The following is a 26,518-nucleotide window of genomic DNA, read 5'->3' on the forward strand; positions in this document are numbered from 1 at the left end:
GCCCAGGGCGATGGGCCACCACGAGTCATTCCAGGCCGAGGGGGTGCGCCCGAGGATGAGGACTTCCGTCTTGTCAGAGTTGAGTTTCAGGCGGCTGTTGTTCATCCACTCGGCGATGGATTTCAGTCCCTCGTGGAGGTTGGCTTTGGCGGTGGGAGTATCTTTGGTCAGGGAGAGGACGAGTTGGGTGTCGTCGGCGTAGGTGAGGATGCTGAGGTTGTGCTGGCGGGCCAGTTGTGCGAGGGGGGCCATGTAGACATTGAACAGCGTTGGGTTTAGTGAGGAGCCTTGTGGTACGCCGCAGATGAGGTTGGTGGCATTGGAGCGGAAAGGTGAGAGTCGGACCCTCTGGGTTCTGCCGGAGAGAAAGGAGGAGATCCATTTGAGGGCCTTTTCTTGGATGCCGGCTTCGTGTAAGCGGGTTAGTAGGGTGCGGTGGCAGACTGTATCAAAGGCGGCTGATAGGTCTAGGAGGATCAGGGCTGAGGTTTCGCTGTTGTCCATTTGTAGTCTGATGTCATCTGTGGCGTCGAGGAGTGCAGTCTCTGTGCTGTGGTTTCGTCTGAAGCCAGATTGGGAGGGGTCAAGGATGGAGTTGTCTTCTAGGTAGTGGGCGAGCTGTGCGTTGACGATCTTCTCGATGACTTTCGCTGGGAAAGGGAGGAGGGAGATCGGTCGGAAGTTTTTGAGATCATTGAGGTCAGCCTTAGGTTTCTTGAGGAGGGGTTGGATTTCTGCGTGCTTCCAGCTGTCCGGGAAGGTAGCGGTGTTGAAGGAGAGGTTGATGATCTTTCGGAGTGCGGGGGCGATAGTGACGTTGGCTTTGTTGAACACGTGATGTGGGCAGGGGTCAGAGGGAGATCCTGAGTGGATGGAGTTCATGGTCTTTAGGGTTTCGGTGGCATCTACTTGGGCCCAGGTGGTGATGTGGTTGGTGTGGGAGGAGTTGTTGGGGGTGGGGTCTGGCGGAGGTGAGGTGTTGAAGCTGTCGTGGATGGCTGCAATTTTCTGGTAGAAGAAGGTGGAGAGATCGTCGCAGAGTTTCTGGGATGGAGGGATGTCGTTGACAATGGGGTTGGCGAGTTCCTTCACGATGCCGAAGAGTTCCTTGCAGTCGTGAGCGTTGTTGTTGAGGCGTTCTGTGAAGTGGGAGCACTTCGCGAGTCGGATCCGTTGGTGGTGTTCACGGTTGGCTTCCTTGAGGGTAGCGAGGTTCTCGGGTGTGCGCTCGAGGATCCATTTTTTCTTGAGTTTCTGGCAGGTGCGTTTGGAGGTGGTTAGTTCGTCTGTGAACCAGGCTGGTTTTTTCTTTTCTTGGTTGGCGGTGGGTTTCTTGAGCGGAGCTAGGATGTTGGAGCAGTCGAGGATCCATTGTTGGAGGTTGATGGCGGCGGAGTCCGGGTCGGTGGGGTCGGGTGGTGGGTTTTTGGCGAAGGTGTTGGTAAGTTGATCTTCGGTGACTTTTCCCCAGCAGCGGTGAGGCGGTAGAGGAGTGCGGTGGTGTTCGGTGTTTTTCTTGAAGGAGAAATGGACGCAGTGATGGTCGGTCCAGTGGAGTTCGGAGGTGTGGCTGAAAGAGATGTGGTTGCTTGAAGTGAAGAGTGGGTCAAGGGTGTGGCCGGCGATGTGGGTGGGAGTGTTGACCAGCTGACGGAGTCCGAGGTTGGAGAGGTTGGTGGTCAGCGATGCTGTATTGACGTCATTCTTGTTCTCCAGGTGGAAGTTTAGGTCTCCCAGGAGGATGTAGTCTGAAGAGGCGAGGGCGTGGGTGCTTGCGAGGTCGGAGACAGCGTCGCTGAAGAGGGCTCTAGGTCCTGGAGGGCGGTATATGAGGGTTCCTCTGAGGGTAGTGTTGGGGTCTGTGTGAATCTGGAAGTGGAGGTGTTCGGCTGTCTTGAGGGTGTCGTCCGTGTGGGTGTGGATCTTAAGGGTAGATTTGTGGGCGATGGCTATTCCTCCGCCGATTCCGTTGGTGCGATCTCTTCTGGTGATCTTGTAGCCGTCAGGGATGGCGATGGCGATGTCAGGGGCCGAGGAGTCGTTCCACCAGGTTTCGGTCAGGAAGGCTACATCTGGGGCGTGGTGTCGAGCAGGTCCCAGAGTTCGATGGCGTGCTTTCGTGCGGAGCGTGTGTTGAGGAGGATGCAGTGCAGGTGGTTTGTGTTGGTTGTTGCTGGTTTTGTTGTTTTGTTGCAGGTGAAGTTGCAGGTGCGGCAGGAAAAAGGTCCTTTGGTGTGCTTCGGGGTGGCCAGGAAGCACTGTGAGGAGGGGCCAGGGTTGAGGGCGAGGAGTTCGCTGGCCGAGTAGCGAAGGCATGGGGCGCAGGGGGCATGAGGGCCAGGGGGGGTGGCGCTGGGTGCGGTCCAGGTGCGGACGGGCTTGCCTCTGGCGCGCCCGCTGCGCGCGGACGCGCAGCACCAGCCATTAAGAAGGGAGGGGGGAGGGAGGAGCAGGCGGGAGGCGGGAGGGAGCGGAGAATGGGGGCGCGAGGGGGGCGGGGCCGCAGGGAGGCAGCAGCAGGGAGAGGACTGCAAGGGGGAGCGCACAAGGGGCGAAAACAAGAAAAACAAGGCAGAAACAAGTCGGGCACAAATTGAAAAAACAGTCACAAAAATACACTAATGGCACAAAATACAGTCGGGTACAGCAATCAGAGGGGCACAACGGGGGCAGATGCGCAGGAAGCAAGGCGCTTGAAAAAAACAATAGAAAGCACTTACAAGACGGCGAAAAGTGGCACAATCAGAAGGGGCACGACGGGGGCAGAAGCGCAAGGAGGCAAGGCGCTGAAAAAATAGAAACACTTACTGGACGGCGGAAAGCGGCACACGGGTCAAGTGAAGCTTACTAGAGCCCACTAGACACCAGGGATGAGGCGCAGGAGGATGCCTGCGGGTGGAGGAGGGCCTCGAACACGCTAGCAGCAGCGTGGGCGGGGGTCAGAGGCAGGAGACAGCAGGTTGGTGCTGCGGACGTGGGGGCGAGCTCTGGACCAAAAACAGGTCAGAGGTCGCTCACTCGCGACTCGCAGCGCCAGCCATTAAGAAGGGAGGGGGGAGGGAGGAGCAGCTGGGAGGCGGGAGGGAGCGGCGAATGGGGGCGCGAGGCCGCAGGGAGGCAGCAGCAGGGAGAGGACTGCAAGGGGGAGCGCACAAGGGGCGAAAACAAGAAAAACAAGGCAGAAACAAGTCGGGCACAAATTGAAAAAAACAGTCACAAAAATACACTAATGGCACAAAATACAGTCGGGGTACAGCAATCAGAGGGGCACAACGGGGGCAGATGCGCAGGAAGCAAGGCGCTTGAAAAAAACAATAGAAAGCACTTACAAGACGGCGAAAAGTGGCACAATCAGAAGGGGCACGACGGGGGCAGAAGCGCAAGGAGGCAAGGCGCTGAAAAAATAGAAACACTTACTGGACGGCGGAAAGCGGCACACGGGTCAAGTGAAGCTTACTAGAGCCCACTAGACACCAGGGATGAGGCGCAGGAGGATGCCTGCGGGTGGAGGAGGGCCTCGAACACGCTAGCAGCAGCGTGGGCGGGGGTCAGAGGCAGGAGACAGCAGGTTGGTGCTGCGGACGTGGGGGGCGAGCTCTGGACCAAAAACAGGTCAGAGGTCACACAGTCTTTTATAGTTGAATCCCTTTTCCTAAAGCCCACTTGGGTCAAAGGCAGAATTCTAGCTGAGCACACCCAATCTTCTAATGAACCCAACAAATGTTGTGTATTCATTTTACTTGTGATATCCAGCAGTGATTGAGTTTTAAGTTCCTCTCCTTGCTTACATCTTCCTTAGAACCCACCTGCGGCCACCCACTCTCCACAGGTAGGGCTCCCCTCTGCCCAGGGAGCTGCTCAACCCCTCTGCCCAGCCTTACCGAAATTAGGTGCCACTCCTCAGGAGGCCCCCACTGGGTGAGATGGAATACGGCCTTACCAAAAATAAAAAAAGAATGTGGCGCTGTCGGATGGAGCAAAGGCCAGGGCCCTCACCAGGACAGAGGTGAATTCAGCCATGCTGGACTTAACAGTATCCTGCACTAGAGGAGACACAGGTGAAATGGTATCAACCAAGAATTTAACCTTCCTAGGCCTTATATTCTTCTCACTTTTCTTTTTGTCTTATGGGAGGATATTGCTTGATTTATCGAGGGGGACTTGGTTGGGAGTGCCAGAACTACTGTTTTTCTCAATTCATAATTGGGTTTGCTTATAATTTTGGAAGGGTCAGATAGATCTGCATGATATTTACAAATCAAATAACAAAAGTGACTAGATTTTGACATGTCAAACTTCGTGCAGATCTGACAGGAGGAATACAAATTAGTCATAAAAGTGAATTTCTCAAGGGAAACTCAGAACTACGTAGCAACAGAAACGGATGAAGGCATTCACGTGAAACTTGGCTGAAACTGAAATTCTGCTCACAGAAAACCCTTAGCTTGGTTAGGTGAACATCTGAAGCAATTCCTTAAAAATACACTGAAAAGGCAACTGTATGATTACTGCACAAAATAAAATAAAAAACTGAAACTGGCGAGCTACAGTTGCTGAATAAACCATATTTCGGATCCCAAATGCAATGCTCATGATCTTACAATATCTATTGCAATACAATTCAGAAAAGGACAACACAATATCAATAAACACATAAATCCAAAGAAATTACTTTGTATCCTTATGATATACCATTGATATCAGTGTTAAGATCACATGTAATGTCACCAGTGCTGTAATCAATGTCATTTGTGATATTATCTGTCACATCATTGATGAATACACACCACACGCACAACCCCTCCAACACACATGCACAAACATATTTATACACACACAAATAGTTGAAAGGAAAGTGCTCCTTGACTTCTATTGGGCCTGCAAATCATATTTTGCATAAAGTCCAGTAAGTTCGCCAGTTTTACATTTTCCATACCTGTATCAGGCGGCTGCTGCTCCACATTCATTTTGATAGTGCTCTGGAGACAACCCAATGACAATGCTGAGACCTGACACCTGCTTACAGAACTCATTCACCTGCTGTTGCTCATCTTTTGTTGAGTGACATTCGGAAGTCAGGCAGAACTCTGAAAAGAAGAACATAACTTTAGACAACTATATTAGTTTAGACTATAATCTAGACCCCACCCTAGAACACGACACAAGAAAGTTGTGCTCAGGAATGTCAAAATAACTTAAATCTTCAGGGATCCTGCCCTCAACTTTGGGGTGAATGAATTAAGACTCATGAATTGCTTTGTTCGGCAGAGAAGGAAATCGAGTAAGGATTATTTATTTATTTTTGGTTTTCACTGAAAAAACAAAGGTTAAAGTTAGGTGACTATGTCTGTCACAACATTAACATTTGGAACTAAACAAAACACAGAAATTAACCAGTTATAGGAGAGTCCTACTTTAGATAAACTTGTTGTCAACATAATCTTGGCTGTTCAAATATGTTCATTGCCGTGTGTACTATTATATATTGGAGTGTTCCATACAAACACAGAAACTTAAAAACGTAACATCTCCTGGATGAGATTATTGTTTTATTGTGGCCAATAAACTAAAATGTAGTCAAATGGTACTCTGGCAGTGTCATTGCTTGTCTCCCTCCTCTTGAAAGTTGTGAGGGATTTTGGGGTATACAAAAATAGTCTTAATCCCACTGCAAAAATACAGATTTACAGTATGTTGCATTCATTAACAGTTAAATGAGAACATCTGCGTCTAGGCACAAACTGGCTGGGAGTTTGAGTTTGTCAACTACCTGCATCTATGTCTGCACTAGACAGGGCAAGCTTCACTGGCACAAATTGTGGTGATGAAACATTCCTAACAGAAAGTTATAAAGCTATATACATCAAATCTGCCACCTGTTAAAAAACCCATGCAAATGGTGCGGAGATACCTGCAGATTACAGATGTAGATCAAGAACGAAGACTAGAGTAAGATGCGGACATAACAGACACAATGCCTATAACAATAAAATCCTACTTCTCTTTATTACACAACTATCAATTAGTATAGGCACAAGGACAAAAGACTCACAATTAAATACAAAGGATTTACATGCATCTATGTGATACTGAATGCATTAGTGCTGGTTAATGACAGTCGAGTGGCATTCCTTTTCGAGTTCAAATAACAGTCGTTATTGACACTTCTTATATTTTAATAACATTGGCCAACACGTGTCTCTGTTACCTATAGAATTACTTGGCAAGATAAAAGCTGTTGGGTATTGTCTGCTGTTTTACCAGTGGCTTATCGTGGATCCAAATGTTAACAACACGAGCTTATGTACTGATAAGCACGTTTGGTGACAAAACTGATGGAATTGAGAAAATTACACGTTGTTCTATTTATGATATGTTGGGAGATTGATGATGAAGCACCATCTATAGGTATGTGAACAGATGTGGAGTTTTAGGTTATGTATGTAGGAAAAATATTCCAAGATTCGACATAGTTTGTTTAGACATGATGAACTGGTAGTATACACTGTCAGATATACAAGTATTGAATCTTTCTGGGAAGCATACATTTAGGACGTCAATTTATTATTGGGCAATGTACAGCATTAAGAAACTTATAAGGTATCAGCCTTTGTATATACGTTTATATGTCGACGAGAATATAATACTCATTGTAATTTTTTTAATGTTTTATTTGTGGTGGTGTATATGTCGCCGAGAAAGTGATATATTTGCCAAACACGTGTCTGCCAAATTCTTTTGAAAAGAAATGTCAATAAAAACTATTGTTTCATCTCGAAAATGATACGTCTCGCCTATAATAATAACTGTATTAAAGATATATCAGTGTGGGTTAGGTGGTATTAATAGAGGGTGCATATACACCTGTCCAAAATATTTTTGGCTAGCTCCCCCCAAATCTCCTGTTTAGATAATGTTAAATACTGTTGACATTCTTGTCCCATAACATGTGACGATAATTTCAACTGAGTGAAGCAGACTGCATGGAGGCCTGAAGATTCTTTTTTTTGTCATACATCCTGTTTGATCACTATTCCAATGTTTTATTTACATCCCTGCAGGGAGTCACTGTCCTAATAGTACATTAAAATGTAGCTTATGAGAGGCAAGGATATAAAGCCTTATTTTCACGAACTAATAAAATATCTATGAACTATTTTATTTGCAATGTGGAATCCTCATTATAAGGTCAACTTCTGAAAAGGCTGATGCTTAAAGAAATATCTACATCTGAGAAAGAAGTGAAAAGGTAACAGTACATGTTATTGTAGCATGTACATATGTGTGTGTGTGTGTGCGCACTATACATATGAAAATTAGATAAGTGCATATATGTATTGAAACATTTGTGCAGAAGGACAACCTATGCACAATAGGTTGAATGCATTTACTGCGAAGAATGCCAAAGCTGTTGCCTAGTGGACTCAAACTATAGCATACCTTTAAAATTCATAAACACGTATTTAGTGTAAAAGACAAATGATCTATCAAGTAATGGCGTCTTGAACCCCAATGAAGCCCCACGGCGACCAGGCAATCAGACAATGAGCCAGGACCCGAAGTCTGAAAAAGCTGCTTCCAGCTCGGTGAGGGCTACGACTCCGCCTGTCACCACTGACAGGGGCCTTCAAAGGAAGAGAAAGCATGTGGCACTTAAGGGCGTTCTTTTGCTTAACTATTTTCAGTTCTAAAACAAACTTTCCCCTTCCCCTTATGCTCTTGACAAGAAGTTAAATGGACAATCGAAAAGCATTCCGCACCAATAGAGACCCACCTATCAAAGTGATTTGGGGGCGTTTGTAAGTAAAGAGAGCATGCCGAATTCATCAGAGTGCTCAAAGTGAACAGGGTGTCTCTGTAGACCCTCAAACATTGAAATAGTTGGCAAAGGGTGAACTTGTGGTCGCCAGCCATAGAGAGCAATCTGACAGGATTTTAACAAGCAGTGCCAATCATACCTGTTTGTGCTGACATCTCAATTTCAGGTTGCACTTCTCAAAGCGAACTGAACACACAAGTAGCCTGCATCATCTGGCTGTGCTGTCATGAGCATTACCTCCTCGTCCTTCTCGCGGTGTTAAATCACAAAGGGCCAGATGTAGCAATTTCAGAATTTGCGATTCGGAAATCGCAATTTCAGAATCGCAAATTCTGATGCAGAACGGTGTCTCAGACACCGTCTACGAATCGCTATGGGGGTCGCAATGACCCACCTCATTAATATTAATGAGGTTGGTCACATTTTGCGACCCCATAGTGATTCCCTGCACTCACAGGGATGGTGGCCTGCTGGAGACAGCAGACCTCCAGGTCTGTGACTGCGTTTTAAATAAAGCAGTTTTTTGGGGGGAAATGCAGCCCGTTTTCCTTAAAGGAAGACGAGTTGCATTACAAAAAAACATAACAAAACCATTTGGTTTCGTTTTTTCAGAGTAGGCAGTGGTCTAGCCTGCTCTGAAAAAATGTATTTGGCAACATTCACAAAGGGGAAGGGGTCCCATGGGGACCCCTTCCCTTTTGCGAATGGGTTACCACCAGTGTGACACTGGTGGTAACTGCGAATTGCTTTGCGACCGCATTCGCGGTCACAAAGCAATTTAGCATTGCGGTGCGAGTCGCAAATAGGAAGGGGACACCCCTTCCTATTTGCGAGTTGCATTCACATTTTGCGAGTCAGTACCGACTTGCAAAATGTGAATGAGCATCGCGATGCGCATTTTGCATGGTGCAAACTGCGATTTTCGCAGTTTGCACCATGCAAAATGCTTCCTACATCTGGCCCAACGTGATCTCACATTGTGAGTCCCCTGTGCCTCCAGTCATAATCCCTTCTCAATGTACAAAACACCCTCCCCCCCTCCCCCCACCTCACTTCCTGTTCCTTTTTTTGTGCACTTCATTCGGGGCAGCCGTGGTACGTGTGCTCCAGCGATTTGAGCTGACCCCGTATTGACACATTGTGCCAGTGTGTTCGGGAGTTGTATGCTTCAACTTGCAGCGGTGTCCTGGGGAGCTGTCTCTTCTGTTTCCTACTGAGTGCTATGGGTGATAGTCGCTGATTCATCCAGCCCTGCCAAGTGTCACGCATCTTGTGTTAGAATAACGCATTTCTGGACATTTTCCCGCATTACCACAATGCCAGAGCTTGTCACGCAAAAGAATCGTTCCCTGAACTGCAGTAAATATTTCTAATTCCAGTTCCTCACTTTGCTAGGTACGCGCCAAGTAGTGTTTATCAAAGGCCACAAAGTGGTGCTGGTGTACAACGAGAGGTATAGGATTCTCGATATATTACAATATTTATATGGTTCCCTCGTCTTCATCGCTTGATTTTGCTTGCGAGAAAGTGTCACTCATAGTCATTGAAATGTCACTCATAATTACTCTGAAATTATGGAAACGTCACTCACAGCAATCTGAAAATTTGGCAGCTATGTTCATCTCACAAGCATTAGGGCATCTACGGACCGCTGTGGTGAGCGTTGTTAGATCCCCCAGCACCCACTGGGTTTCAGTATATGCTTGGGGTGTGGCAGACTCACAGAGGGCAGGGCTTCAGCTGGATTGCATGGCCGGAGGTCTGCAGTTCTTTCCTCAGGCCGAGATGGGCATGTCTGGGTTGCCGAGGTCACGGTGAATCCTCAGTGCCCAGCTGCTCAACCTGCGAGTCTCTTTGTGTGTGCGGCAGGTTGTCTAGGGGCTGTGGGAGTTTTTAGTATCCACAGACTACCTGGTTGTTTTTGCACATTTATGGAGTCAGGTTATGGTTACATTATTCAATGCCCGTTGTCACAATCAAGTTACAAACTCTTGCATTAATTAAAGTTGCCAGTATTCTTCCTGCATGTTTCCTGCCGCATCAGTGGTTTCGCAGGGCCAGAGGGTCACCGCACAGGCGCTGTATTATGTCTCTGCAGTTATATGTGCCATTTTGGGCAGTACACAGTAGGGTAGAAAAATGTTTTCAGTGTCTGCATTAAGCAACCAAAGCCACTGGGGCCCTAGAAGGCCAAGTTTGTCGCTAACTAGTTGATTGACTTGCAGGGCGACAGCCTGTTTGGGGGCTGTATGTTGTTTTTGGTCTTTTCTGTCTTCACTTTCTTTATTCCTGTTTTCCAAGTTTGTAAGGCTCGGCGTCTGTGTTATGGGGCTTTGTGGGCTGAGGCAGCTTTCCATGGCCTAGAGTTCCTGCACGGTGGTGCCTCTCTATTCCTGCTTGTGGTGCAGCCGGATATGGAGGTTGGCTTTCGGTGTCCCCGGGCGGCTGTGCACCTGTGTCGGATGCCAGTAATGGACATTTTGTCTGGCTTACCCTGCATTGCTGCACTTCCACTTTCTCTGCATGGCAGTGGAGGTATAGGCATGCAGCAAATGTCTCCATGGGCTGTTATGCTCCAGCAGGGGTCACTGATTTTAGCTTAGTTTTAAGGCTCCCTTCTTCTTCCCCCTCTTTTCTCTTGGTTTCTCAGGCTTAGTTGCTATAGTTTGTGTAATAATATAATTTGGGGGAACGCAGTTAGGTGTCTATCTCTCACTCTCACAGTGTGTGGACAAGCATAAAAGGCGCGCTATAGCCCAGAAAGAATATTTAATTTTGAAGGGCCTTACCCACAGAATAGTTATAGAAAGTCATACTTGATACCAAAAAAAAACATCTTTGGAAATGGGTGAGGGCCTCTCATATGATGATTAAGTCATTTCCTCGATCTTATCAGCACCTCTACTCATCACAGACACAACCCTGACTCTACGTAGCACAAATGCAAATGATTGGGAATCCTTGATCAAGCTAAAGAGGTCAAAAATAAAGACACTGTTACATGGGGTGACCATGACGGAATATCTGAGGAGTAATATTGCTCCCAACGGTCTGATTGTATCCACTTCCCACATATTTTCTTACAGGACGCCAAATTCTGGAAGAGCTGGTACCTGATAGCATGGAAATGCACCAGGGACTGGCTGGTTCTGTTTATTCAAACAGCAAAAGCACTGTCAGATGCCCTGTTAATCCAGATAAAAACTATGGAAAAGGGCCTCCAGACCAAACTCACCTTGACAGTCTAGAGGAAAACAATAAAACCATCAATGAATACAAAAGAGTTTCTGACACAAAGCAAAATTAATTAGTTCCAGAAAGACCTAAAGCGTTTTTCCTCTGAGGGAACTTTTCCCTACTCAAGACCAGATTTCTAAGCACAACAATCAAACAACTCAAGACATTTCAGATACAGACAGTTCAGGATCAGGCAGATCGTCAAAAAGATTCCACCAACAGTGGGTCCAAAAAAGAAAAGAAGGACACCCATACAGTTCTTCCAACCTACCCAGGCACCCTTCCTATATGTATGGAATCCACAAGTCGACTATCCCCTCTATCCTCCCCAAAACATTTAGCCTTGGCAGCCAATACCTCTTCTTCAGAAAGAGGCCAGAACCAGGGTAGAGGAAGAAAGAGAGGACAAAAGGTACACTGGGCCTCTCAACCCCAGAGGGATCAGGATCAAGATCCCCAACCAGGAACCAGCAAAAGAGGTCAGGAGTAATCGATCTAAGGAAGCACAATTTTACAGAGAGTCAAATGCAGATCTTGGAGAAGGGCTTGGGTTTCTACCAACCCCAGAACCCGATATTTCCAGTTCAAGACAAGAATTAGCTGAGTTTTTCCACTGCATGCATCTAACATTCTTTTTTAAGGACCAACAGACGCCGGTCACTGAGGCAGACAGTAGCACAAGCCTCCGAAGTAATTAAACCTTTTTTCCACAAACTACTACAATGCCTCCAGAAGTATTGGCCTATGAAAGAGCGGATACACAAGAAGTGGACAACCTTAGAACCAACACCACACATGCATACCACAATCTGACTAAAAAGGAAAGACAGGCTTTGAATGAGATTGGCACTATTGAGTCAATCATTATCCAACCTACGGACAAGGGTGGAGCTACATGGAGTCCTCCCAAAAGACATATACAGTACGAAATGTTTAAAACTCCTCCAGGATCCGATAAATTAAATTTTTTTAGACCAAGATGCTACAAAAGATATCCAGGAGAATATCAATTTCATGGTGAAGGAGGCAGAAGAAAAAGGATGGATAACGAGGAAGGAAGCTGAATTCCTGATGATCTAAAGAAGTCCCTGGGTACCATATTTTTATATTCTACCTAAGATTCATAAGGGTAATCAATCAATCAATCAATCAGGGAATTAGTAAAGTGCACTACTCACCTGTGAAGGTTTCAAGGGGGAGGGGGAGGGGGGGGGGGGTGATGCTACTGCTCGAAAAGCCAGGTCTTGAGAAGTCTCCGGAAGGTAAGGAGGTCCTTGGTCTGGCACAGGTGTGTGGGAAGAGTATTCCACGTCTTGGCGGCGAAGTGCAAAAATGATCTGTTGCTGGTTGTAGTTCTGCGGATGTGTGGGATGGTTGCAACAACGAGGTCGGCGGAGCGGAGCTTTCGAGTCCGGGTGTAGAAGAAGAGCCGTTTGTTGAGGTATTGTAGTCCAGTGTTGTGCAATGCTTTGTGAGCGTGGGTGAGGAGTTTGATGGTGATTCTCTTGTTGATGGGGAGCCAGTGCAGGTCTCTCAGGAGGCCTGTGATGTGGCAGTGGCGGGGGAGGTCCAGGATGAGGTGTGCGGAGGCGTTCTGGATGCATTGCAGCCTTTTCTGGAGTTTGGCTGTGGCTCCTGCGTAGAGGCCATTGTTGTAGTCCAGTTTGCTGCTTACGAGGGATTGGGTAACTGTTCTTCTGGTTTCCAAGGGGATCCATTTGTAGATCTTTCAGAGCATGCAGAGGGTGTTGAAGCAGGAGGCGAAGGTGGCATTGACTTGCTGGGTCATGGATAGTGAGGAGTCCAGGATGAATCCTAGATTGTGTGCATGGTTGGTGGGAGTCAGAGCGGATCCGAGAGTGGCAGGCCACCAGGAGTCATCCCATGCAGAGGGGGTGGAGCTGAAGAGGAGGACCTCCGTCTTGTCGGAATTGAGTTTGAGGCAGCTGTCCTTCATCCATTCGGTGATGGCCTTCATTCCTTCGTGGAGGTTGATTTTGGCAGAGTCCTTGGTGAGGGGAGAGGATCAGCTGGGTGTCATCGGGGTTTGAGATGGTTTTGAGGTTGTACGATCATGCGATGTTAGCGAGCGGAGCCATGTAGATGTTGAAGAGGGTCAGGCTGAGGGACGAGCCCTGGGGTACGCCGCAGATGATACTGGTGGCTTCAGAGCAGAAAGGAGGGAGGCGGACTCTCTGAGTTCTGCCGGTGAGAAAGGAGGTGACCCAGTCCAGGGCTCTGTCGCGGATTCCTGCATTGCTGAGGCGTGTGCGTAGGGTGTGGTGGCAGACAGTGTCTAACAAGGCTGAGAGGTCCAGAAGGACGAGGGCTGTGGTTTTGCCATTGTCCAGTATGGTTCGGATGTCATCGGTGGTGGCGATGAGGGCAGTTTCAGTGCTGTGGTTGATGCGGAATCCGGATTGGGAGGTGAGTGCTGTTCTCCTTGAGGAAGCGGGTCAGTTGTCTGTTGACTGCCTTATCAATGACTTTTGCAGGGAAGGGGAGCAGGGAGATAGGCCAGAAGTTCTTGAGGTCCTTTGGGTCTGCCTTGGGTTTTTTGAGGAGGGCGTTGATCTCGGCGTGTTTCCAGCTCTCCGGGAACGTGGCGGACTCGAAGGAGCTGCTGATGATCTTCTGGAGTTGGGGTGCGGTGATGGCGCTTGCTTTGTTGAGGATGTGGTGAGGGCAGGGGTTGTATGGTGAGCTGGAGTGGATGGTGTTCATGACTTCGATGGTGTTGTTGACGGGGGTCCAGGAGAGCAGGAGGCTGTGGTGTTGGTGGTTGCTGGGGGAGGGAGGTTTGGCTGAGTGCTGAAGCTGGCATGGATGTGTGCGATCTTGCGGTGAAAGTAGGAGGTTAGGGCGTCACACAGGTCTTGTGATGGCAGGATGTCGTTGGCGTTGGAGAGTTCCTTCACAATGCTGAAGAGCTCCTTGTAGCTGTGTGCCTTGTTCTTGATGCGTTCTTTGAAGGCGGTTCTCTTGGCGATACGGATGAGTTGGTGGTGTCTGCGGATGGCGTTTTTGAAGGCCGAGTGGTTGTCCAGTATCTGATCTGGGCGCCACTTCTTTTCGAGTCTTCGGCATGTCTGCTTGGGTTCGTGGAGGTTGGCGGTAAACCAGAAGGCCCTTCTGTTGGTGCATCCATTGGAGGGATTTTTAATTGGGGTGAGGGTGTTGGCACAGGTGTCGATCCACTGCCTGAAGTTGCGGGCAGCTGTGTCAGTGTCGGTGGGTGGGTTCCGGGAGAGGGTAGTGATTAGTTGGTCTTCTGTGACCTTGTTCCATCTGCGGTGGGGAATCAGTTGTGGGTGATGGTGTGTTGTGGGTTTCTTGAAGGAGAAGTGGATGCAGCGGTGACCTGTCCAGTGGAGTTTGGTGGTGTGGCTTAAGGAGACTTGTTTGCTGGCAGAGAAGATAGGGTCGAGTGTGTGTCCTGCAGAGTGGGTCGGTGTCGTGATGAGCTGTTTGAGGTCGAGGTTGGAGAGATTGTCGAGCAGGGTGGTGGTGGTGGTGTTGTCGTTGGTGTTCTTGAGGTGGAAGTTTAAGTCCCCATGGAGTATGTAGTCAGTGGATGCAAGAGCGTGCGTGTTTATGACGTTGGTGATGGAGTTGCTGAAGTGCTGTTGGTGGCCTGTAGATGAGGGTCCCTCGGAGGGTGGTGTTGGGGTCGGTGTGGATCTGGAAGTGCAGGTGTTCGGCGGTGCTGAGGGTGTCTTCGGTGCTGGTCGTGATCCTGAGGGTGTTCTTGTGGATGATGGTGATGCCTCCTCCTGGTAATATTCCACCACCAGGTAGACCTATTGTTTCAGGAATAGGAGCACTATTAGAACCTTTATCTAAGTTCGCGGATCATTTCTTGAGACCATTAGTAGCCCAGATGCCATCATATGTGAAGGATACTAAGGAGGTCCTGAACATGATACAGAACATCAAGTTCAAACCAGACAGGGATCTGCTTGTGGCTTTGGATGTGGAAGCTTTGTATACGAGTATTCCACAAGAAACTTCTTTGAAAGTTTTGGAATCCCTCTTAGAAAGACACCATGGTACTCGATTTCACCTAAGGACTTAATCCTGGACTGTTCCATACTGCTTTAACCAGAAATTACTTCCAATCTGAGAATAATTTTTACTTACAGACCCATGGGACATCGATGGGCAGTACATTTGCCCCCTGTATACATGTACACCACTTTGAAACGAAACACCAACCCATACAGTACTAACATTCGTCTGTGGAAACAATATATAGACAATGTATTTATCATCTGGAATGGCAGCAATCAGCAGGAACTGGATTTTGTGAGTTGGCTTACCTCTTGGGAAAACTACTTATGCTTCACCATTAGTATTGATAAGGAGTTGATTACTTTTTAAGAATTTGGGTTGCTAGCACAATACTACAGTGTGAGGACTATTATAAACCAACTGACTGCAATAACTGCTTAGGTATGACAGTTTTCATCCAAAGGTGCTGAGACAATTTACCAATTGGGCAATACATGAGATTACGCAGGAACTACATTGATAAAAGGGACTATGACAAACATGCAAAGTTGTTATCTGAAAAACTAGAAACAAAGTTATACCCCAGTCCTCAGGATCAAAAAGGCTAGAAAAAGGGCCTGTAATAACTCTAGAGAACAACTTTTACAAACCTTTGAGAAACCTACGAACCACCTTACAAACGAATGATATGTGTCACCACCTTTGGCACACATTCGAACCAGCTGAAAAAATATGTCTTGAAACACTGAAAGATTCAGAATTCTGGCCCTTGAGCTTTGAAAAGCCGCTGTTTGCTTTTAGGAGAGGGAAATCGTTGAGGGATCTCTTAGTCCGCACAAGACCAAAAAAGAGAATCCCTCAGACCCAGACTATACATGCAATGTAGCAACTCCCTCCAGTTACGGGCCATTTCCCTTGTGGCCACTGCAACATCTGTTCCCTTACAAGACAAACTAGGGAATTTGATTTAGGTCTAAGAACTTCATGGGTGCAAATGCACCATACGAATTGTGAAACCATGAACTCTGGTTTCAGAATTTGTTGCCCTTGTGGTCTGAAATATTAATCTGCCCTTGTGGCCTTAAATATACGGACATGACCACAATGAAAATCAGGGTTCTGATTAATGAACACAGAAGCACCTTTAGATGCAGAAAGACAGTCACAAAACTGATGCGCTATTTTGTCTCTTGCAGTCACCCAGAAGTAATCCCACATCATACATCATTGAAAAACTGCAAACAGCTACAGAACAGCAACTCTTTAAATGTGAACAACGATGGATCTACAGGTTGTGCAGCATGACACTGGGCCTTAACAATGATATCCCCTGGACCCAATTGACCAATAAATGACTTTGGGGGTCATTCTGACCCCCGCGGGCGGCCAGAGCCGCCTGCCTGGAGGGAGCCGCCATATGGCCGCTCCGCGGAGGCCATTCTGGCTTTCCCGCTGGGCTGGCGGGCGACCTCCAGAAGGCCGCCCGCCAGCCCAGCGGGAAACCCCTCCCCACGAGGAAGCCGGCTCCGAATGGAGCCGGCAGAGTGGGTATGTGCGACGGGTGCAGTGGCAACCGCCGCGTATTTCAGTGTCTGCAAAGCAGACACTGAAATACAAAGTGGGGCCCTCTTACGGGGGCCCCTGCAGTGCCCATGCCATTGGCATGGGCACTGCAGGGGCCCCCAGGGGCCCCACAACACCCCATACCGCCATCCTGTTCCTGGCGGCCGACCCGCCAGGAACAGGATGGCGGTATGGGATGTCAGAATCCCCATGGCGGCGCAGCAAGCTGCGCCGCCATGGAGGATCCTGCAGGACAGCGGAAAACCGGCGGGAGACCGCCGGTTTTCCTGTTCTGACCGCGGGGTCAGAATGTCCTGAGGAGCACCGCCAGCCTGTTGGCGGTGCTCCCGCATCCCCGGCCGTCCTTGACCGCCGGGGTCGGAATGACCCCCTTTATGTAGGATAAAGGGGTCACCCATTTGTGCCACGATTCTCGGAGTATGGGAATGTGTCCTTAAAAGACAAGGAAACAAGGAATAACTATCTAGGCCAATCCAACCATCCCAAGAAGGAATGGGTGCGAAGGTGTATAACAGTTTGAAGTTATGAAGTAGGATAATGTTATATAACATTTGGGATATGCGCAGATCAAAAGAAATCCTTTTGAATTCATAAAGTAAAAACTAATGTTAGGTTATAAATAAGTGATATCCATGTAATGAGCAGAGCGCAATGAGAAAGGCATTCAAGACATTCCATAAACAGGGAAGCCCTTCCTTGTACTTATTCTTCCAGGATATCTATAGATTCTCATGAGTCCTGGTGCGGGCAAGAACTACAGTTTGGTTGTACTTAAGTAACATATAAGTAAAGTCCGCAATGTAACAACAAAGGTAGTGGCTCACCGTTGGTATGCGCACTATTTGATAGGCAGGGAACCCCTTCCTTATGATTATCCTGGCTAGATTATGACAGTGGACTACATTACCCATGATTCCCAGCGCAGCCGCAAGAGACTCGTGCCACCTGCCGCGCCAAGCCCCCGTTGCTCGTATTTAACAAGCACCTGAACTGCCGGAGGTTGCTCCACAGTGATCTGCAGCAGGCATTTATAGGTGGAGAAGCAGTGTAAGATCCTTGACAAAGTAAGGCAATTTTCCCTTCACAGCTGATCCCCCAGGTTTGTGAGGGAGACCGACATAGACCTGGTTGAGGGGGGATACAGGCTTCTAGGCCGCACAGAATACCCATCGGCCCCCTGGGTGGGAGCTGTCATTACATGATCCAAATTGGGGCATGCTCGCAGGAAGGGTAGAGAATTCATTAAGTACCTCCTAATACTCATGGTTGGCACTTAAGATATAATGTTGGTCGGGGTTATGTAGACTGAAAAAAACCCTGGTAGGGGCAACACCTATAAATTACAAGCGCATACTTAAATAGAGATAAACAAAGTACGCAACCGTATGGGCTTCGGCCTGTAAGATATGTTGGCAGAGTTTGCGGGTTTACCGCTTCAAAAGAATTGAGAAACAAAATAAATAATTGTATGCGCGTCGGCCTGACGCTTTAACATATAGTGCTGGCAGGGCTAGTGGGATCACTGCTTCAAAAGAACTGAAGGGATATAACACCCACAGCAACCTTGATTAAGGGAGCCTTTCCTAGGATACATAGCAAGACACGCACTGCCTGATTTATATGAAAATATCTTTTTTGGGGGCGCCATGATTGTAAGAACCGTAACACTGGTCGATATACTGTATGCAACTCCTTCTCAAGGATCTGCAGATACGCATGATATATGAACCACCCAAAAATAGGGTAAGAAATATGAGTGATCATTGCGGTTGTTGCGATTATGTGCTTTTGACTTGACGGGTGCCACATGAATGATTTGTGCACACATTGGGTTTCTCGACGGATTTACAGCTGGCTTAACTAAATGCACGAAATGTTGAGTTTTATTTTCTCACTGTTATTACACCATTGAATATGATGTGGGTGATCCCTGCACGAGTCGATTTATATGCAGCATGAGTAAAAGCCTATACATAGCATGGTTTTACAGCCACAGCAATACGGCTTTTCAGCTATAGCTGAAGACCGGTGATAACAGATTCATTAGTGGTTTTGTAGCATGACTAATTGGTTGGCTCCAATAGGAGCCTTTGAGTGAGTTACAGTCAGAACAGTCGTTTTATCCCAAAATACAAGAATCAACCTAACACAAGCATTAAGTGACACAAGCAAAAAAGCCCACGGTGGTCATGCGACTGTACACGGATCGCAGACGGGTATCTTCCCGTGCTATGACAATAGATAATCACAATTGGTTATTACTGAATGTATTAAGGGTTTGGATGATCGATGGTGAGTGGTTAGGTGAAACTAATAGATGACTGGTTGAATACAAAGGAATACTTGTAACAATGTAATGTAATAGCCCCTTCTGATACAGGTTTAGGATTATCATTAACTACTATGCTCAAGACATTGCTCTTTGTACAGTCAGACCAATAGCTAGTAATGCTAAAAAACCTTTTCTTTATTTTTCCTGTAGGTACTTTAAAATGTGAAGCAGTTTCCCAGTCAGTTGAGAGCAGTAGGCCTAAAATGTATGAGTGAATCAGAAGCAATCACAGGCAGGGACAGTGTTTATAGCTCTGACAAAGGCCTCAGACCCGATTAGGCTCTTAGGGAGGGCCGAAACATGTTTGCTTAGAGTGGTTTTTAGGAACATAATTTTCCTAAGAAATCCAGTGCATATTGTTTTTATTCATACCTTTGGGGCCCTCCAGGAAAGGAAACCCCTGTGGGTATATGATAGATAAATTACCAACTGGATATGAGCAGGAATCCAGATAACACAGTTAAAAATACCTAAGAACTCCCAAGTCTTTTGGTTGAGTACGCCCTAGTAGTATCATCTTACCAGGGTGTCAATAAACCACTCATGATGAAGCATGCCACTATTAGCGGGTGAGGCGTATACCCCGTTTCTTGAAAAGTCCATAGGGTGACTGTTGTAGTGGTTTCTGGTTTAATTTTAAGACAAACCGCCTCCTTCTTCTTCTTTTCTCTTGGTTTTTTAAGCCTAGTTGCTATAGTGTGTGTAGTAATATAATTTTGGGAGAACGCAGCTAGGTGTCAGTCTCTCACTCTCACAGTGTGTGGACATCACCGATGTATACACTAGTGGCGTGTGTGATGTTGGAGGCACTGTTGTGGTGTTCATGGGACTGAACATTTGAATGTGAACTGAAAGGGAAACCTCCAGCCGGGTCCTGTGGCTCATTGGTGCTAGCTCCTAGCTCCTACCTCTGGTTTCAGTGTTCGCTCAATATTAAACTGTAACATAAATGCTTATGTCTACCCAATTATGAACTTCAGGTGGTGGTCTCTGTTAAGCGGGGGAAATACACTACTTCGGCAGTCTGTCTTCTGTTTTCTCCATTTTGTTGGGTTTACGGAAGGATTAGATTTGACTCTTTTTTCTGCTAACAATGGTCGTTTTGGCCTAGTGGTTAAGGTCTTGGCTCTCATTGTGGAGTTGAGTTGACAGCATTGGTGTCTCTGCAGTCCTCTGTCTGGTGCATTATGGGGATTATCAAACTGTTTAGGGGGCTGGTGGTGCCCCAGTTGGAATGTCTGTTATCCTGATAGCAGTTGGAGTCCTTGCAATGTTGGGGTTGGGGTCACTGAAATGCCCTGTTTTCCATGCCTATGCTTTGCGGACTTTGGTACAGATGGTGGTTGGTCCAGATTCTATTTCTTCGGCTGCGTCCATTCCTGTGAGGCATGTGGTGCCTGGTGGGTAGTTCATTCCGGAAATGCTCCAGCAGTCCTTGTGCCTACTTATTAGCATCATCCTGTGGGTTGGCACCTCCAGTGTAGAGGGCTGCTGTGTTTTTTTTTCTGCATTTGTGCTGAGCCTGCAGCAGTGACTTTGCCATGACACCCAATGTTTCCGGTGGTGATCGCTGAATCGTGGGTAGAGTCTGAGCATTGCCTGGTTACCAGCTTTCTTCAAAGGTCCTATATGTTGGTAGGTGGGTTACGTTGTTGCCCCGGTTTGTCATGGTTGTTTCCTTCTTGGTCCCTCTTATTGGCAGATCCTTTCTATTCCGGGTGGCTGTTTGCCTTTCGATAGTGTGGATCGAGAGGTGGATAGTGGACTGAAGGCGTCATACACAGCCTCTGATTCGTGTTTAGACTGCATCTTCTCAGGCAGTCATGGCTCGATCCTTGGTGTTGGATTTATCCTTGATGTTGGATTTTTGGGATGCAGGCAGTGGCCTCACCAGTGAGGCCGAGGGTGTTGGATATCCTGGTCCCAGTGTGCTACTGGCTCAATTCCTGGCTTATATATCAGCGACTATACTTTGGCGCCATCTGTGTCATCCTCCTCTGCTGTCATGCCCAGCTGATTCCTCTGGTTCTGGACATGGTAAGTGTCCTTCCAGAATGGTTGAACCTCCTGGTCCTACAGATCCTCTTCAGGCACTTCTGCACCTTAGACTTGCTTGAATGTCGGGTGGGACCTGGGTTTCCCTTGTCAGGGTTACTGTTTGTTCTTTCCGGGTGGTACTGTTTGGCCCAGTAACAGTTGGCAGCTGGATGTCTCCAACTGGGCATGGCACTCCTGCCTCTGGCTGTCCTGTGGGCACGAGAACCTTGGGTGGACGCTTATCGGTTCCTGGTGCAGTAGGTGTTGTGGGTTTTTGGCCAGTGTTGGTTCTATAGCACCTCAACAGATGGGTGGCATCCATTCTGTTTTAGGGGTTTCCTTGTGGTGTCCAGGTCCGATGATCTTCAGGACAGACGCCCGTGAGAGTGGCTGGGGGGCCTGGTCCGGTACTCTAGAGGTCAAGGGTCTGTGGCATGTGTGCCAAGAGTTCCAGGTGGAACACCTGGAGGAAGTTGGTGGCTTTCTGTTTAGCTCTCCTTCATTTCTCCCTTTCTCTGATTAACAAGGCGGTGGTCATCAAGTCTGACTGCACCACTGCTGAGTCCTATGTCGATAAGTGGGGCTGGAGGTCAGGGGGTGGGAGCTGTCTTTATCGGCAATGGCTGATCAAATGTTCCTGGGGCGCAGGCGTATGTGGGTTCTTAGAGGGCCATACTTATTCAAGGTATTCTGAATTGTCAGGCTCAATGCTTAAGCAAGGAGATTCCGTCCTCTGAGGACTTTTGTCTTACTCCCCAGGTATTTGCAAGGGTGTGTTAGTTGTGTTGTCGCTGTCTGGTGGACCTGTTTGCGAGTCCTGGCGATGCACTTTTATCCTGGTGGTTTTCCTGAGGAAGGGAGGTGTCAGCCTCAGCGCTGGATGCCCAGACGTGTCCTTGACCTGATGTTTGATTTCCCTCTGTTTCCTTTGATCCAGAGAATTCTGGTTCAAGTTCAGAGGGAGGGGTCTCAGGTTGTTTTTGTGGCTCCTGCATGGCCTCGCTCTATTTGGTTGCCTCCACTGATGAAGATGACAGTGGCTCCAGAATGGCGGTTTCCATTGGTTCAGTCTCCTGGATCTTTAAGGGGTTTGTCTATCTCTGTCCCGTCCCTCAGGTAGTGCATCCCTCTTGAGATTTGCTGCTGGTTTTTCTGGCTCGGAAGTTCCCCCGTTTGAGACTCTGGCATCTGTGGTGGTTGAGGCTTTTAACTTTAAGGGTGTTTTTTTCTGGTGCCTGTAGCATATGTTTGCCGGCTGGGGGAGCTAGGTTTGTTGTCTTGTCTGTCTCCTTTCTTTTGTGTGTTTGATGACAGGATTGCTCTTCTGTTTGACCCAGGGTTTGTGCCCAATGTGAATTCTCAGTTTTATCATCAGCAGGATGTGTTTCATCCAGTGTTTTCAGTCTCCTGAGAAGGTGGCACTTAATTTGCTGGATGTGCGTAGGGCAGGTCAGATTTACCAGGGAAGGGTGATGCCATTCCAGGTCTCCTCTGTTCTTTTGTGAAATATGGTTCCACCTGGAAAGGGGGGGGGGGCTAACTCTTCCACTCAGACCCTGAGCAGGTGGATTTGATCCTTGATTATGCTCTCCTTTAAGCAGTTTCTTTTATCATCTCCTCTGGGGATCCAGGGGAGGACTACAAGGGGAATGTCCGCTTCTGTTGCGGGACTCCAGGGTGCTTCTTTGCAGGAATTCTGTCAGGCAGCCACTTGGGCGGCACCATCTACCTTTATGTCCCATTGTTGGGTGTTTCAGGGTCCGAAAGTACCGGACATGTTAGGTTCCAAAGTTCTGGCTTCTGTGTTTTTTGCCTGTGGATTAACCTTGTGTTTGCATTTTCTGTACAGTTTTCCCGGTCCTCCTTACACTTTGGTACATGTCACTATGTGATTCATCACGGCGAGAGGGACAAGGGGATAATGCTGCAATTACTCACCGGTGATAGCATTACTCTGAGTCCTTCTCCCACTGTGATGCATCAGGCCCTCCCTCCCGCCCTACGGTCCAGTCCAACTGTGTGGTGTTTGGGCTTGGTATGGAACAGGAAGTGAGGGGGTGTGTTTTATACTTTGGGAAGGGATGTGAATGGAGGCACAAGGGCCTCTCTATGTTGGATCACTATGTGATTTATCACGGCGAGGGAAGGAGTCAGAGTAATATTATTAATGGTAAGTAATCACAGCATTACAGCTCATAATGAATATCCAAATCCGTGTAGGGCAGGTGCTATAGATCTGGGGGTGCCTCGTGCACCATTTTAGTGATTACATATAAAACAAACAAAAAAAGCTGACTATGGTCGAACGAATCTGACCCTGCTGCCCTGTAATGTAATAACTCCTATCCCTCAATCTGAAACGAGAAGAAAGACTTCTTGTTTTCAAAAACTGCTATAGCATACCTCCCTCAAGCTCTCTGAATCATACACTTGCCCTGCCCTGATTTTCCCCTCATCCAATATCATCATGATCTGTAGCACTTGGAAGTCCTAGTATTTCACTGCTGATAAACTGATTTACAGGAACAAATATATAAATTCAATTTAGAGCAAACTGATTAATAATTGGAATACCAGAACAGAGACTTACTACATTTAAAATAAAATCATTACAGATCATTATTTTCGCTATTAAATGAATGCATTGTTATTGCGCCACCATCTCGTCTGGCAGGTGACTGAGCATGCGTAGTAATGTGTCTAGAGACATTAAGGGTCTTCAGTTCGCTGCCAAAAAACTGTATTATCACACTGAGACAAATATACTCATTTCCGTCTCTCTAACTGTAGAGACTTCACTTTTCATTGCAGGGTACCAATTATCTGTAGCTATTTGGCGGTGACATCCAATTGTTTCACACCGTTTTTGAGACCTCCCTCCTTCCCACGTGCCAATAATATCCTTTAATCCGGTAACTTTTGTCTCTTTATTAAAACGTTGCTCGAATCCCAGGTTTCAGCATTTGAAGAGGTTAATTAATGTTTTTATCGTCATTATAGTGTGGAAAGATTTGCTTGGCAGTGTGCATTCATAAGGAAGGCAATTTGCATCTCCTTGTTTTTTTAAGATTAAGGAGAGTCTTCAGAGGCTCGGGCCGCCCAATTTGGATTTTCCTCTATTTTATATTTGGCTAAACTTAATCCCGTATGAAAGCTGCTGGGATCCAGGGTCAGGCAGGTGACAAGGCTGCGGGTGCCTCACTGCCTGGACCACATTTTCACTGTCTAATTAAGTGAGGCTGTCAGATACCACATAGCTCAATTTATGTCCCTAATACCCCGCTCCCTTGTTTACCCAACCGCTTTAGAGTATCTCATTCTCTCCGCCTCACACTGGTTAATGGCGGGAGTTCATGCTCGGACGACTGCGTCAGCCAATACCAACCTCTTGCCTCACAATGACCAACTCAGCCACGCAGGGCACCATGGAGACCCTGCCTCAACAAGCGCGTGCACCTTTAGAGTTGTTTGTAGAAGATTTTCGTATTGTTTGTAGCAAAAATGAACGCGCACATGAGTTTTTAGTTTTAGGTTCTCAAGTAAACATCTACAGAAGAAGGTAAGCAGCAGCATGCCGCGCAATCGGTCAAGACACTTCGTTTAGTTACTACTGTTTTAGATCCAGCTGTTTGTAACTGCGGTATATAACCGCTCGTTCCCACAACAGAGCCATTCTGACAAGATTTCTGGAGAGAAACTAAATTGTTCTTCTTAAAAGTATTTTGTACACCGTTCCTTTACTCTTCTGAGCTGGATTACAGGAGACTACCCTGGTACCTGTGCAATTATGCACCGTTACATGCACTGCAGAGACTCTGCGCTTGCGTCTGATGCAAATTTCACTGTCGTGCTTGCCAGTTTGGGGAATCAGTATTATGCACACATAGGTGTACCCAAACATGAGTGCAAACTGCACTAGGAGCAGTGTAATCCCGAAATGATGTTGCAAAAGTACACCCACACCATCTGAGGTACTATTGTTGAAGATACCTGGAAATGCATCTCTGGAGGCTGCCCCACCATCGCTTTAAAAGCAGTTCCAGAAAGACAATTACCGGGGTTATATATATAAATAAAAACGGCATAAGTACTGGGATAATTTAATAAATAAATAAATAATATGGCGTTTAAACAAGCTAGTAAAATATATCCACAAAATGTATGTGTAAACAATTAAACAAAAGATTAAAAACTGCAACGAGTAATATAGATCGCTGACATTTCCAAATAAATTATTACATTTCGTTCATTAATTTCAAAATATAATGTGCTACTTGTAAACCTGATTTAGGTCAACAGCACTACTGATTGATTAGTAATTACTGGTTAGGTTCTAGCCTCTACCCGGTGATTTAGAGATGTGTTATGAATGTCACAACTGCATTTCTGTGTCTCATTTTGCATGGAAGCTTGTGTTAGCACGTTATACTAGTTTCAGTCTATCACATTTAAAGCAATGTTGATGGCAGAAGGAAATTAGCAATGGGGAGACCATTAGCACATGCATAAGGGGTGTCTGAATAGGGTAATTATGGCTATCATCATCACCTTCTTAAACACCTTAGGGTGGGATGGATTCTGAATTACCAGGATTCAACACACCCATAAAGCATTTTTTTTATTTGATTCAAATTCCATGTAGCTCCGGAGTTAGGCCCTGAATATAATCAGCAGATTAACTGCAAAATATGTGAAAACACCATATACTACACATATAGCAATTACTAGTTATATAATAGGCAGGGCCACTGGAATTATGAGGCAGGGGAGAGCCAAATTAAGTGGCAAGGTTGAATAAATTATGCAGCAAGAAACAGCAAATTACTTGGCACATTTTGTGATAGTATTACTTAATTATTTTATTTTCTACAATTGTTAACTCTGTCTGGGCATTGGTTGCATCCCATTAGTATCAGTTTAACACTCAAATATAGCAATAAAGCAACAGAAAAGCGACCAGTCAACCTTTGCAAAGGACCTTCCACTGTGCGAGAACATGCCACTGCATACAAAAAACCTTTGAACCATCTGAGCTACACATCATTTTTTTGTTTAAATCTGCAGATTGGGGTGTGGGGCTTGGCCATGCAAGATGGCCATCAGGACGCGTGCCTAAGAGGCTCCCAACAGTCACCAGCTAATCCTACGGCATCTTGACCTCTAACCTGCAGTTTCTCTGTGATGCTCTGAGGTGCGGGCCCCTGTTATGCCCCCGCTGCCTGCTAAGCTGCCGGCATGGTATGGGGGCCCCCTGAGAGAGCTGTTGCCTGGAACAAGGTGAGTTGATGGTGAGTGTGCCTGGAGGGCACAGCTGCTGCTGCAATAGCACAGAGGAGGCCGGAAGCGCCTGTGGGGACTTCACCTCTCCCCTGGACGAGTGTCCTGACTGAGGCGAAGAAGGCACCTCTTGGGGGCTGTGCAGTCTGGCTGCATTGAGGGTGCGTAGTGCGGCAGGATCCTGGGGGAGGCGGTCCAATCCGAGACTGAGCACAGCTGAG

General features: G+C 47.1%; 1 protein-coding gene across 4 annotated transcripts in view; it reads right to left on the minus strand.

The window, feature by feature from the left end:
- The window catches only part of SFMBT1 (Scm like with four mbt domains 1), a 477,315-nt gene that overhangs the window by 282,081 nt on the left and 168,716 nt on the right, over positions 1-26,518 (minus strand). For all 4 annotated transcript variants that reach the window (XM_069206385.1, XM_069206386.1, XM_069206384.1 and 1 more), the window contains one exon: positions 4,937-5,087. In XM_069206385.1, the coding sequence (XP_069062486.1) occupies positions 4,937-5,033 (97 nt within the window). In that variant the 5' untranslated portion in view covers positions 5,034-5,087. The remainder of the gene's footprint in view (positions 1-4,936; positions 5,088-26,518) is intronic.

This window comes from Pleurodeles waltl, chromosome 9 (assembly GCF_031143425.1).
Source record: "Pleurodeles waltl isolate 20211129_DDA chromosome 9, aPleWal1.hap1.20221129, whole genome shotgun sequence".
NCBI classification, from domain to species: domain Eukaryota; kingdom Metazoa; phylum Chordata; class Amphibia; order Caudata; family Salamandridae; genus Pleurodeles; species Pleurodeles waltl.